The sequence below is a fragment of the Suncus etruscus genome, chromosome 9 (genome assembly GCF_024139225.1).
Source record: "Suncus etruscus isolate mSunEtr1 chromosome 9, mSunEtr1.pri.cur, whole genome shotgun sequence".
NCBI lineage: Eukaryota > Metazoa > Chordata > Mammalia > Eulipotyphla > Soricidae > Suncus > Suncus etruscus.
Window position 1 is genome coordinate 68,451,973 of NC_064856.1, and position 15,062 is coordinate 68,467,034.

The 15,062-nt window shown below is 40.8% G+C and overlaps 1 protein-coding gene and 1 non-coding gene across 2 annotated transcripts in view; both read right to left on the reverse strand.

Annotated features, from left to right (window-relative positions):
- The window catches only part of HPS5 (HPS5 biogenesis of lysosomal organelles complex 2 subunit 2), a 54,003-nt gene that overhangs the window by 8,593 nt on the left and 30,348 nt on the right, over window positions 1–15,062 (reverse strand). Inside the window, exons 12-19 of the mRNA XM_049780992.1 lie at window positions 13,335–13,521; window positions 12,127–12,229; window positions 8,630–8,779; window positions 6,035–6,112; window positions 4,330–4,967; window positions 2,996–3,113; window positions 2,115–2,270; window positions 819–938 (exon numbers count right to left, since the gene is read on the reverse strand). Coding sequence (XP_049636949.1) covers window positions 819–938; window positions 2,115–2,270; window positions 2,996–3,113; window positions 4,330–4,967; window positions 6,035–6,112; window positions 8,630–8,779; window positions 12,127–12,229; window positions 13,335–13,521 — 1,550 coding nt within the window. The remainder of the gene's footprint in view (window positions 1–818; window positions 939–2,114; window positions 2,271–2,995; window positions 3,114–4,329; window positions 4,968–6,034; window positions 6,113–8,629; window positions 8,780–12,126; window positions 12,230–13,334; window positions 13,522–15,062) is intronic.
- Window positions 5,303–5,418, reverse strand: LOC126019602 (U5 spliceosomal RNA). The gene has a single exon (XR_007499237.1). It is a non-coding gene; the product is annotated as a U5 spliceosomal RNA (small nuclear RNA).

The window sequence follows — 15,062 nt, forward strand, 5'->3', positions numbered from 1 at the left end:
CAGCCATGTGCAAGGGCAAATGCCCTTCCCAATGTGCTATCAATCCAGCCCCTTCTTCTTTTCCTTTTCCTTTTAGGTTTTGGGGCCACATGCTGAGGTATAATGGTACTCGGGACTTACTCTTGGCTCCGTGTTCAGGAATCACACCTAGAAGGTTTAGGTGACCAGGTGGAATGCTGGTTATCAAACACTTGCAAGGCAAGAGCCTTACCTGTTGCACTACTACTCTGAAACACCAGGAACATTTCTAATTTTTTTCAATTTTTGTTTGTTTTTGGGCCTCACCCTGCAGCTTAGGGGTAACTTAGGGGTTACTCCTGGAAAGCTCCAGGAACATATATCTTGGATGCCGGGGATCAAACCAGAGTTGGCCACGTGCAAGGCAAACGCTTTACCTGCTGTGCTATTTACTCTGACACCCAGAAACATTCCTGATGAAAGTACCAAGGCATCACTAACATGAACGATTTTTAAAAACAAACAAACAAGCAAACAAACAACTACGCACTGATTTAGTAGACCTAACTAGAACTCCCACAGCAAATTTCTAGAAAACACACACACACATCCACACTCTTCTCCCTCTCTAAGAAAGAGTGTCTGAAAATCATTTTATTCTCTGAAAAGGTACCAAATTTACACAAATGTACCTTTCTCTAAGATAAATCATCAGTCGTGGCTCAATCATCACTGCCTAATTAAAGCAGTCTCTTCTAAAGCTGCTACTGAAAATAAGCCCAGAGTGCTTTATAGAAAAATGCTTGTTCCTTTTCAAGAGAGAACCAGAGCTTAGAAAGAGGATGTCCTGTCCTCTGTACCTGGGATTTCCTTCATCATCCAGAGTGCTGGTGGTTGGAGGAGCATCATGGGAAACAGCCAAAAGCAGCCAATTCAATCTTAAAGACTCTGGTTGTAGAAGAGACTCAAGGAAGGAAAGTCTAAGAAAACAAAAGACAAAAATCACAATCTTTATTCTGAGCAAGGGACATAAAGTATGGAGATATAAAGAAAAGATTTTAAAGGGCTCAGTACAATGAGTGAAACAAGTTAAACCCTTGCAACTACAAAATGTCTAGAAGTTGAGTTGGAACAACAGTATAGTGGGCAGGGCACCTGCCTTGTATGTGGCTGTTCTGAGTTAGATCTTTGACACCCCATATTGTTCCCTAAGCTCTGCCAGAAGTGATCCCTGAGCACAGAGCCTGGAGTAAGCCCTGAGCCCTGAGTACTGCTGGGTGTGGCTCCAAACAAAAACAAAAAGTTAAAAAATATCTGAGTACTGATTTAAAAACCAATTGTCTGAGCTCCCAGATAATCAGAACACCATAGGGAAAAAAATCAAAACATCAAAACTAGGGGCCAGGGGCTAGGTCAGTATAAAATCACCTGCTTTGAAAGCATGACACCAGTGATTCCCAGAGTAGCTCCACAGGTTCAAGTGTGATCCGGGGGCTCTGCTGATTGAGATCAATGCACCACAATCAAGTGTGTGATCTCCAGCACACCACAACCTCAGTATCAAAGAACCACATCATGTGCAAGTGACCCCATTACCACAGAAACAAGGGGAAGGGAAAAATAGTTAATGCAAATCAGAGGCAGAGGGATACACTCCTGCCTCAATAACCAATGCCCATGTGTCTGACCTCCACCCTAGCACAACCACAGCAAAGAAAGGGGTGAAAAAAGGAAGCAGTAAATCCATTCATTGGCAGAATGAATACGGAAAGAAGCTTATTCTAGGCCCTGAGGTGCAATATTACAGATATCAGTGAATTCCTGAGGAACAGAGGCAGGACAGAAGTCTAGTATAAACAATTCAGTGAAGTGTGTCAGGCACTGAGAGAATAGAAAATGACTGCCAAAACACTAGTCTCCCAAGACAGGTATCTCAGTCCTATGGCAGCTGATAGAAAAAATAGTGTAACTATTTATGTTAGCAAAACAGGATTTTCCCCCTTAAGGTCATACCCAAGGGTGCTTAGGGAACCAGGTAGGTTTCAATGCAAGGCAAGGCAATGCACATGCAAGGCAAGTACTTGACCACTGTGTTATCTCTCAGGTCCCCAGAAAAATATGTTTTATCAAAGAAAGTCTGCAAAGACTCTCCTTACCGTTGATCTTCAGGCCTAGATTTCACCAGACAGTCTAAATAGGCCAAAAATTGGGCAGGATGCTGATGACAGAGCTGCATGATATCCGAGGGCAAAATGGATGGATAAAACCGGATTAAGGATCGAAGGGCAGATTCCCCAAACTTCTCATACAATCTGTATTTAAAACAAAACATGTTTCCAGTTGCAGAGAACAACTTGGTTATATTTCCGAAATAAAGTAAAATTATGCCAAGAAGCTGCCCCCCGAAAATTTTTTTTTTTTGGTTTTTGGGTCACACCCGGCAGTGCTCAGGGGTTACTCCTGGCTCTACGCTCAGAAATTGCCCCATGGCAGGGATGGGGGACCATATGGGATGCCAGGATTCGAACCACCGTCATTCTGCATGGAAGGCAAACACCTTACCTCCATGCTATCTTGCCGGCCCCCCAAAAAAGTTTTTATTATAATATAAGTGTTTTGGAGCCAGAGCGGTGGCACAAGCTGTAGGGCATTTGCCTTGTATGCGATAACCGAGGATGGACCTCAGTTCAATCCCCCAGAGTCCCATATGGTCCACCAAGCCAGGAGCGATTTCTGAGTGCATAGACAGGAGTAACCCCTGAGTGTCACCAATGTACCCCCACCCAAAAAAAAGAAAAGATAAAAAAATACAAGTGTTTTGGAGGCCCGAGTGATTGTACAGTGGGTAGGGTACTTGTCTTGCATGCTACTATTCTGGATGTGATCCCCAAACCCCTTATGGGTCCCCAAGCCTGCTAGGAGTGATGCTTCACTACAAAGCCAGGAGTAACCCCTAAGCATTGCCGAGTATTGCTCAAAAACAGAAACATCCAAAGAAATGCAAGGACTTTAATTTATATAATGATCTATGACTTACCGGGTAGCATAAACAATCAACAAAGGACTATCAAAAGGAACTGAGTCCTCTAATAACTTTATTAGTGTAGGCAGGTCTCCTTCCATTTTCATGTATGTAGAACTGGAATGTGCCATTTCTGGAAAATAAAGAACATTCTTTCCCATTAATATTATAGCTGCAAATATTTAACTCATCCATACAGTTTTTCGTTTTGGGGTTATACCTAGTTGTGCTTAAGATGTATTCCTGGCTCTGTCATCAGTGATCACCCCAAAAGTGCTCAGAGAACCATTAATGATGCCAAAGATTGAACCTGGGGCAAGCACCCACCCACTGTTCTATTTTTCTGGCCACCATGAACATGTTTCTTTAATAATCACTAGTGAGGTTCCCAAAGTATAGTAAGGTCAAATATTTATTAAGCATAGTATAAAAGATAATTAAAACTTTACAACTGAATTATGATAGAGGCAAAACATATTGGCATTTTAAAATAAGATAAAGAAAAAAATAAAATAAAGAGATATTATAGTCACTAATTACATTTCTTGGGGAAAAAAATGAGCATCAGGAAGAGCTACATAGTGACCATCAGAGTAAAATTCCTCAGTTGTTTTTTTTTTTTTTGAGAGTCAGTGCTCCAGGGCTGAAGAGATAGCAAGGAGGTAGGGCGTTTGCCTTGCATGCCGAAGGACGGCGGTTCAAATCCCAGCATCCCATATGGTTCCCAGAGCCTGCCAGGAGTGGTTTCTGAGTGTAGAGGCAGGAGTAAACCCTGACCATTGCTGGGTTTGACATCCACCCCCCCAAAAAAAAAAATTAAAAAACCTCCCAAAAACTTAAATATGTTTAACCCATTATTTAAAACAATATGTCTATATATATTATAATTTCTTCTTTCAAAGGAAGATTAGTCTGTTTGGAATAGACAAGTTATTTATTTTTTGGTTTGGGGGTCATTCCTGGCAGTGCTCAGGAGACCATTTGGAGTACTAGGGTACTAGTACACTTGGGTACTAGCACCATTTTACTAGTACCATTTGGAAACTGGTTGGTTGCAATGCAGGGCAAGTGCCATACTCACTGTATTATTTCTCCAATCCCACCAAGTTACCGAAAGTATGATAAAGTGATCATCTTTATTGCAGCAATAGTACAGTGGGTACTGCCCTATGCCTTGCACATAGCAAACCTGGGTTTGATCCCTAGAATCCCGTAAGGTCTCCTAAGCCTGCCAAGAATAATTCCTACGAGATGAGCCAGGAGAAAGTTCTAAGCACTTTAGGGTGTGACCAAAACAAAACAAAAGTGATCATCTAGTTAAAACTTTTTGTATTAAAATATATTAATACCTTCCAATCCTTCCATAAAAGTGTTCCAAACACCAGGACTGTTAGGGTAACTAAGCTTGATACTCTCCTTTGTTCTTTGCAAGTCTAGGAGAAAGAAGTACTTCTTTAGGAACTGACAAGGTAGAAGTTCAGAAAAATGTTGTAAAGTGCCGCCCACTTGATCACTTGTGCTTTTGATCTCAGACTTCAATGTGTTCAATTCCAAGCACAATGTGGTCAATTCAGCCAGTTCCTTCTGAAGACTGTTCTCTATGATGCATGGAGAAAATATCTGAAAAAGGTCATCCAAGGACTTGCTCACACTATCTTCAGATTTATTCGTAGTTTGATTTACAGCATCTTCATTGCCTTCAGGGTCCTTTTTTTCTTTTTCAGATTCACTTGTGGTTTGAACAACAGTGTCTTCAGAGCTCAAAGTGTTCTTTTTTCCTATTACATTGTCTTCATCTAATTCTCCGTGTTTTGACTCATCAAGCAATAACACATCCTTTTTCTGCTGCATGGATGAGCTGTCAGTGTATGAAATACCTGAGAAGTCCTTCATGGGAAATGATTTTTCTAACTGAGAAAGCCATTTCTGCAACACCATTTTCAGAGACATGGGTTCAAATAAAATAAGTGGGTCCTGTAGCTTGGTCCTATATGAGAAACAAGTATGAGGTTTATTTTTTATGGGGTTGGAGAGATAGCACAGTAGGAAAGGCACTTGCTTTGAAGTAGCCAACCTAGATTTGATCTCTGGCAAAACATATGGGAATATGGTCCCCTGAGCCCCACTCAAGGAATGATTCTTGAAAGCAGAACCAGGAATAAACCGTACTAGTGGAGAGAGGGGACAGGAGAGAGGGGAGGGAGGAGAGGGAGGAGAAGGGACGGTAGAGAGGGAGGAGAGGGGAGGGGGAGAGAGAAGAGAGAAAGAGAAGAAATAAAGAAACAAAAGAAATATTCATTTTATACATTTTTTTTTTCTTTTAGCCTTGCTAGTGCAAGGCCTCAAAAAATTGGTTCAAAACTCAGAATTGTTCCTCTTCACGGAAATCTTTAGTAAAAGGCAAAAGATTTATGCGATCTGAAGAGAAACCAGAGTATCATTTTATACATTTTTAAAAACAGATTATTTTTGGTATTGGAACAATCAGTACCTAAAATAACTATTATGAACAAGTTTGTAAAGCACAGTGTTTAAAGAAAGTTAAAAAAAAAAGTTATTTTGGGGCCAGAGCAATAGCACAGTGGCAGGATGTTTGCTTTGCAAGTGGCCCACACAGAACGAACACTAGTTCAAATCCCGGCATCCCATATGGTCCCCTGAGCCTTCGAGGAGCGATTTCTGAACGCAGTCAGGAGTAACCCCTGAGAGCTGCCCGGTGTGGCCCAGAAACAAAAACAAAAGTTATTTCATTCTATGCGAAATGAATCTGGAATAAATGCTACTGTTTCCCTTTCCTTTCTCTCTTCTTATAGAGAGTGCCAAAGATCAAACCCAGGGCCATATACTTGAAAGGCACATCCTCTAGTATTGATGTATATCCCTTGTCCCTAATCCTATAAATAACAATTATCTCAGTAATATTGGGGAAAAAAAAGAAATTCAAGAATTAGAACTTCCAAATATAATATCCGTGCCTCACAATGTCTCAGACCACTATTGCTGATTTCAGCCATTCTCCATCTCCCAAAATCCTTCTCATTCCCAAATACTCACATTGCTTCAGCCGTTGCTATTTTAAGCTCTTGGAATTTGTTGTCTTCTGGAGGCTGACTAGTAACTTCTTTTTCATCCCTAGAAAAATGTGAAGAAAATCAATCCTTTATTAAACAAATACTTCAAAGTGACAGATATTATATTTAATTTAGGTAAGACAAACAGATAAGTATAAAAGTCCAGGGCGGAGCAAGAATGATAGGAGAGCTGGACAGTGGGTAGGGCAACTGCCCACAATTCTGAACATATTCTATATGATCCCCCCAAGCCCCACTAGGAGTGTGTCAAAAGTAAACAAACAAACAAAACCTCACACAAATCCCATGTACACACACAAAAATCTTAAAAAGTCAATGGATTTGGCCCGGAGAGATAGCATGGAGGTAGAGCATTTGCCTTGCATTGCAGAAGAATGCTGGTTCAAATCCCTGCATCCCCTGTGGTCCCCCGAGCCCGCCAGGAGTGATTTCTGAGCATAGAGCCAGGAGTAATCCCTGAGCATTGCTGGGTGTGACCCCCCCAAAAAGTCAATGGCTTTGAAAGGTCTAATAAAAAAGAAGTTGCAAACAACTAAGTATAAGAGAATAAAAGAAATACTGAAAAGTAGCACATCATTATGCTATGAGAGCACAGAAAAATGAGTTAAGTATCCTGTCTATCACCCTTGTAATAATAATTTTTAGACACAAAAGAGAAAAGAGCTGGAAGTTCCAGCTCACCTCAGGAAGCTCACCACAAAGAGTGATGAGTTTAGTTAGAGAAATAACTACATTTTGAACTGTCCCAATATTGAGAATGTATGAGGGAAATGTAGAGCCTGTTTAGGGTACAGGCGGGGGTTGGGTGGGGAGGAGGGAGATTTGGGACTTGGGTGATGGGAATGTTGCACTGGTGATGGGTGGTGTTCCTTTTATGACTGAAACCCAAACACAATCATGTATGTAATCAAGGTGTTTAAATAAAAAAAAAAATTATGCATTAAAAAACAAAACAAAACAAAAGTATCCTGTCTATATAATCAAGGGATGCTTTCCTAATGTGGTGGTAACTGTTTTGGGAAAAATGGGGATAAATTAGTACAGAAAGAAGAAAAGCTGTGAAATATCAGCATATGTGCACAGTTCTCTGGTAGGCTGGAATTTATAGTGCCTATAAGAATATATATAGTTGGGCATGGAAAAAAATTCTAAACTTAGAAAAACAAAAATAGTATAGTTGGAAATAAGGCTGCTGAAGTGGGTTATGGTCAAAGTGAAAGTGTGCGTGCGTGTCCATGTGCGTGCGTGCATGTGTGTGTGTGTGTGTGTGTGTGTGTGTGTTTCATATATTTGGTTTTGGGATCATACCTAGCAGTGCTTAGGGGCAAGATTGGAGAAACCATATGTGATGTCAGGGACTGAACCTAGAAGCATGCAAGGCAAGCACCATACCAGCTATACTATTGCTCTAGTCCTTGAAAGCTGCCTTGAATGCTACAGAATACCTGTACTTTATTTCCCTATAAAAACAATAAATTTCTGAGTCAGATGTTAACATGTAGCCTTGCATACAGACAGACCCAGTTCAAATCCCTGGTACCACATATAGTCCCCAAATACAATAGTGAGTGGTCCCTGAGCACTTAACACCATTGGATATGGCAAAAAAAAAAAAAAAAAAATGACCCAAACCCACCAAAACGAAACGAAACTAAACAAAAACCCAACACGTGACTAAAAATAGTACTGCTCTTGCCTGGTAGACTCAGGTTCAATCTGCAGCAATCCAAATGGTCCCCCGAGCACATTGGAGTGATCCCTGAGAACAGAGCCAGAAGTAACTCCTGCACACTATCAAGTATGGGCACCCTTCCCTCATAAAAAGGGAAACATGAATTCATGGGACCAAAAAGATAGCTCAATGGGCTGTTGAGCATGTTTTGCATGCAGAAGGCCTGGGCTAAATCTCCAGCATTGCATGATTCCTGAGCATTGCCTGCCTGTAGTGATGCCTGAGCACTGAGTTGAGAGTAGCCCCTGAACTCCACCAGTGTCACCCCAAAACAAAACAAAACATGGATTTTTGGTTATTTAGAGGATAATACACCTTTTATTTTATCTCACTATCCAGTTACACTGTGTTTATAGTTCTCTTAGTTCTTGAGAGAGATGAAAAACTGTAAAGACTAAGCCACCAGTGTATCACAGTAAGGTCCAAAGTTAGACATCTCGTAGAAGCCAGAGAACACTAATGACTTATCAAGTAACACTGACAGAAACAGAGTCAAGACCATTAGTGATTCTAATACTAATCTACTAATTCTCGAACAGTTGAGAAACACTGAAGATATATGAAAGGGAGGAAGATTATGTGTATGTGGGGGTAAGGGGGCAAGAATGAAAGAAATAACTCAACAGACGTGCTATAATTGATAATTATCCAAATTGTGATTAGTGATACTCACACTTCTTATAAGTTATGAAATTTATACCAATACAGTTACACATGCACCTTCTCCGAGAACACAGTCAGTCAAAGTTAGGACAGTCAATAGCTTTCTTCAAACTAATAGCTGTAGGATACAGAACTCATACATATTTACATGTAAGGGCTTACTCAGTAACTTCCTCTTTTAGGTTAGCAGCTGGACTCACATCCTCTTCACATGACTGCTCATTTCCCCTGGATTCTGCTCTCATTTTCAGATCAGGGCTTGCATGAAGGGTACCAATCTTTTCAGTAGTTTTACGCACAAAACTAGAAACACTGGAAATCAAATATCAAACAAAATCAGGATAAAATAAAGTTAAAAATCTACTACCTGGGGCCAGAGAGATAGCATGGAAGAAGGGTGTTCGCCTTGCATGCAGAAGGATGATGGTTCAATCCTGGCATCCCATATGTCCCCTGAACCTGCCAGGAGCGATTTCTGAGTGCAGAGCCAGGAGTAACACCTGAGGGCTGCTGGGTGTGTCCCCAAATCCAAAAACAAACAAACAAAAAGAACCCAAAAACTACTACCTGTGTACTCTGTATTCCTTGGTTCTAGGAAGACAACTTGAACTTAATAAAAAAAAATGATTATAGGGGCCGGAACAGTGGCACAAACGGTAGGGCGTTAGTCTTACATGGGCTAACCTAGGATGGACCACAGTTCGATCCCCTGGCATCCCATCTGGTCCCCCAAGCCAGGAGCCACATGTTTCACATTAAGGCCAAAGAATAGTGATATAATAAGGGGGGTTATCAAGTGAGAATACAGCAGGCAGGGCATTTACCTTTCACATGGCCGACTCAAGTTCAATCCCTTACATCCAATAGGGTCAGATGCCTGAGCAGAGCCAGGAGTAATTTCATAGAGTTCAGACAGAAGTAACCTCTGAGCATTGTTGGATTTGGTCAAAAAACCAAGTAAGGGGCCGGGTAGGTGGTGCTGGAGGTAAGGTGTCTGCCTTGCAAGCGCTAGCCAAGGAAGGACTGCGGTTCGATCCCCCGGCGTCCCATATGGTCCCCCCAAGCCAGGGGCGATTTCTGAGCACATAGCCAGGAGTAACCCCTGAGCGTCAAATGGGTGTGGCCCAAAAACCAAAAAAAAAAAAAAAAAAAAAAAATAAACAACAACAAAAAGAAAGAAAAACTAAAGACTCACTTCATCTCCTAAACTGCCCTAATCCAATGCTAAAGAAAAGCTCTTCAGCCCTCAACCCAATAAAAGAAAAAAGATCTTAAAAGGAGATCAAATGGTCACCTGCCCTAAATTGGTCAGAGAATTAAAGAATTTTTAAAAAAAAAATCTAGGGGCCGGCGCGGTGGCGCTAGAAGTAAGGTGTCTGCCTTGCCAGCGCTAGTCTAGGATAGACCACGGTTCGATCCCCCAGCGTACCATATGGTCCCCCCAAGCCAGGAGCGACTTCTGAGTGCATAGCCAGAAGTAACCCCTGAGCATCACCAGTGTGGTTCAAAAACCAAAAAAAAAAAAAGAAAAGAATATTAAAAAAAATCTAGCTTCTAACTTGTCACAATAGTTTTCTTAGCAAGTAAAAATATGTATCCAATAAAACTCAATAAAACTCAGATTAATATGAGGTAAAACTAGAGGACGCTCCACATCCTGACTTCAATGTAGGATATGCAGATTCCAGGATCTTTAATACAGAAACATGATACCAACAGCAGAGACTATGTGAAAAATAAAAGTGTGTTAGCACTACAGACAATGTCTTGGATTGGACGATCTAGCTTGCCTGGAACCTAGAGTTAGTCTTATGCCAGGAAACTTCAGGGGTAGGGTCTCTTTGTATTTAGGCCAAAGTTATTCCTTTCTATGCCCCTCATATATTGGTGGGCCTATGCAAAAAACAATTGCCACTCTAACACCTTTTTTACTGTGCTCCTTTGACTCTGATCCTTAAAAAAAAAAAAAAACCACTTAAACTTTTTGTTTTGTTTTGGGGGCCACACCTGGCGTTGCTCAGGGGTTACTCCTGGCTGTCTGCTCAGAAATAGCTCCTGGCAGGCACGGGAGATCATATGGGACACCGGGATTCGAACCAACCACCTTTGGTCCTGGATAGGCTGCTTGCAAGGTAAACGCCGCTGTACTATCTCTCCGGGCCCCCACTTAAACTTTTGAGGTTAACTTAAACTAATATGCATGTACATGAAAATGTAAAAAAATACTATGCCTCTAATGTCTAAGGAGTTACATAAGTTTTATGGCTTTAGATTGCCTTGTGTGCTGTTAAGAAATATTATAATGTGTTACAATCTGGGGACTTGAGGGACAAAGTAATTGTACATGGATTCTGTTTTATTTATCTTAAAGTTCTTTGGCTGAAAGTTCAAAGTTAAGATATCAGCAAGGGGACTTCTTCTGAGAATTATGTTATGGGTAATTGTCCTTCCACTGTAACTTTACCTTGTCCTCTTTCTTTGCATCTTTGTTCTCATAATTAAAAATAAAAAATTAAAAATTAAAAACTAAATAAAAACTCAAATTAAATAGCTGTACAAAGTATCCTTTAAATTCAAATGAGAAGGGGCCAAAGAGATAGCATGGAGGCAGGGTGTTTGCCTTGTATGCAGAAGGATGGTGGTTCGAATCCCAGCATCCCATATGGTCCCCCGAGCCTGCCAGGAACAATTTCTGAGCGTAGACCCAAGAGTAACCCCTGAGCCCTGCCGGGTGTGACCCAAAAATAAAAACAAAAACAAACAAACATGGGGCCAGAGAAGTGGTGCTAGAAGGTATCTGCCTTGCAAGAGCTAGCCAAGGAAGGACCGTGGTTCGATCCCCCGACGTCCCATATGTCCCCCCAAGCCAGGGGCAATTTCTGAGTACTTAGCCAGGAGTAACCCCTGAGCATCAAACAGGTGTGGCCCAAAAAAACAAAAAAAAACAAACAAACAAAAAAAACAAACGAAAAGAAATGAATAATGAGGGGCCAGAGTAATAGTATAGTGAATAAGTGTCACTTAGCTTACATGTAGCCAGCCAAGTTCAATTCCCAGCATTCTACATAGTCCCCTGAGTTTGCCAGGATTGATATCTGGGTGCATTGCCAGAAGAAATTACAGACACTGCTGAGTGTGGCCCAAAGACAAAACAAAAAAAGAAATAACTCATGATAGTTGGAAACTGTTCCCATGATGGAGGAGAAAGAAGATTTTTAAAGCTTTGCTTTGCTGTGAGGAAGGGGAGCACTCAAAGGTCTAGCTACTCAGACAAAAAACATTAATTCTCCAAGGTAGAAATGCAAAGCTAGCTTATTCAAGTAACAGAGTACATAAGAGTTAATCTAGAGACTCCCCCACCCACTTTTTTTCTACTTAAAATATCTTTTCCTGGGGCCGGAGAGATAGCATGGAGGTAAGGCGTTTGCCTTTCATGCAGAAGGTCATCAGTTTGAATCCCGAGTCCCATATGGTCCCCTGTGCCTGCCAGGAGCAATTTCTGAGCATGGAGCCAGAAGTAACCCCTGAGCACTGCTGGGTGTGACCCAAAACCCACCAAAAGAAAAAAAAAATCTTTTCCTTCCCTGGACAAAAATACCTAATGTGATAACTGAAGTAAAACCATAAATGAGAGTAAGTGGTAAGACTAATTTGTTTACCTTTCCTTGACAGCCTGAAGAGACACAAGAGGAGATGGAGAACGAAATGATAATGGAATGCCGAAGGGAAGGACAGTTTCATTCTTATCTGTCTCAACTGTCACTGGAACATGAGAAACACTGATGAGTGGAATCAGGGGAAAAAGAAACAAAATCTAATCACAGGGGATTTTTTTGGGTAATTTTAAAAGAAATTCTGAAATAAACAAGAGGAAATGAAGGATTTAATATCAAAATCACAACTGAATGACTGAAGCCGACCACAAACATGTTTGCAATCATGGTACTTAAATAAAGATATTATTTTTAAAAAATCACAACTGAACCAGATAAAAATGAACAGGACACAGGTTTACAAGATGCATGGGATGGTCCATAGGTAAAACACTAAGGCAGGTACCTTCATTTTCCTACTAACCCTGAATCCCCATAAGTCAAAAAGGAAGCTTAGAGTCTCTATTAATCTCTTCTTAACAGTTCAGTCACAGGAATGCTTGAACATCAAAGAAAGAAGGCAATGACCCCCAAAACTGTAGTAATTTTTCATTCCTAATGGAAAATAATCTGGTTAAGTCAGAATAAACACATTCTACTCTTCTGGTTAATAACCTTCTTTCTTATTAACCTTTCCAATACTTTGATGCATGATAAAAATTAGGTCATTGATCATGAAAGGGTGAAATAAAACACTGAAATACAAACCCATATCTAGTGGCAAGAGGATCCATAAATCTATATGAAAAGTACATAAACAAACTACAGAGACTGGAGCGGTGATGCTGGCCATAAAGTAAGCTGCCTTTCGCACTCAAGCCTAGGATGGCCTGGAATTTGATCCCCCAGTGTCCCATATGGTCCCCCAAGCCAGGATCGATTTCTGAGCACACAGCCAGGAGTAACCCCTGAGTGTCACCGGGTGTGGCCCAAAATAACAAAAAAAACAAAAAACAAAAAAAGCCAAACTACAAATTAACAATTTCTTACAGAAATTTCTATGCACAAGATAATCATGGAAAAGGCCAGAATGATACAATACAGTGAGTATGGCACTGGCCTGGCATGTGGCCAACCCAGGTTTGATCCCTGACATCAGGAGTAAGCCCTGAGCATCAATGGATCAATCCCCTTCCCCTCACCCCACAAAAGATAATTATGGCAAACAGAAAATAACATTCTCATCAGCAATCAACATGAGACACATTTATCACCTTCGTTTCTGTGTGAACTGTAACCCTGCTCAGTTTGGTCCTCTTCTTGATGTGACATGAATTCTTTCAGTCTCTCATCTTCAGAGAGTGTTTGGCTATGAAGTGAACAAGAATCTTCTTCAGACTGACTGCCTCTTCTACTACTAATAACACGATAAATTCCTGAATCCAGGATGCTGAAACTTTCCTAGGAGTAAAAATAATTCCAAAAAAGTTACAGGGGGACCAGAGAGGTAGCATGGAGATAGGGTGTTTGCCTTGCATACAGAAGGTCGGTGGTTTGAATCCCGGCATCCAATATGGTCCCCTGAGCCTGCCAGGAGTGATTTCTGAGCATAGAGCCGGGAGTAGCCCCTGAGCACTGCCAGGTGTGACCCAAAAACCAAAAACTAAAAAAATAAAAATAAGCAAGAATATAAAATAAATTTTTAAAAAAGTCAGAGGAAGACCTTCCTTCTAATACAACATAGCATTTTAAAGAGAAAAACCAATGCTGAAAATAACAATTCAGTAATAATTTTGAGGCAGGGGATGTAGCTCAGTGGTAGAGAATATGCTTGTTTTTGATCCTAGGACTTAATCCATAGTGCTCTCCCAAAAGCTTCAAACATTTTGGTTTTAGAGAGGAGTTTTGGGTCATATTTGGCAATGCTCAGAGAAATGAACTAGGATGGGCCATATGCACGGCAATCCCTATACAAATGGGGTACTATCTCTTGAGCCCAAGAATAAAAATAAGCAATTAAGGAGCCAGGAGATGGCTCTAAGGGCAGAAGCCCATACTTATATACAGAAGACCTAGGTTCCATCTCAGTGTCATATAAATCCAAAGTGGGCCAGAGAGATTGTAAAGAGAGTAGGGCACTTGTCTTGTGTCTGGTCGATTTGCATTCTCTCCTCGGCATCCCATATGGTCCCCCCCAAACTCTGCCAGGAATGATCTCTTAGTGCAGAGTCAGGAGGAACCCCTGAACACTGCTGAGTCTGTCCCAAAAACAAAACAAAAAACCCAAACATATGGATCAAAAGCATAGCAGGAATATTTATTTTTTCAAAATAAGTAAAATAAATAATGGCTTGTTAAACAAATGGGTGAGCGAAGGCATTCCGCAGTTGTTTCTCTCTCATATGTTCAGAGGTGTGCTAACTAATATTTCTCTAGAGTCTAGAATAATAATAGAGCAGGTAAGTCATTTGATTTGCATGCAATTGAACCAGGCTTAATCCCATGACCCTTGGAGCATCAATAGAAGTTATTCCTAAGTGCTAAGTCAAGAGTCAAGTGTAACCCCAAAACGAAACAATTTCTCTAGATATTCAATAGAATATTTCATAAAGCTGGCAATAGAATAACTTTGAAATAAGACAAAAATGAGCTGCAGACTCAAATTAACATGATGCACACAAATTCACATTACCTTACTTGTACTGGAGGCTGTATGAAGAAAATCTGTGAAGAAAAAAAGCAACAGCAAAACAAAATTTTGCACTGGGGCCGAAGAGACAGCACAGCTGTAGGGCATTTGCCTTGCATAAAGCTGCTTAGTTCGATTCCCCATCCCATATGGTCCCCCAGCTTGCCAGGGGCTATTTCTGAGTGCAGAGCCAGGAGTAACCCATTACCACTGGGTGTGGCCCAAAAATCAATCAATCAATAAAGTTAAAAAAAAAAAAAAAGCGGCACTAAGACACACATAAATGGAGATTTCATTGAATTTCCCAACAACT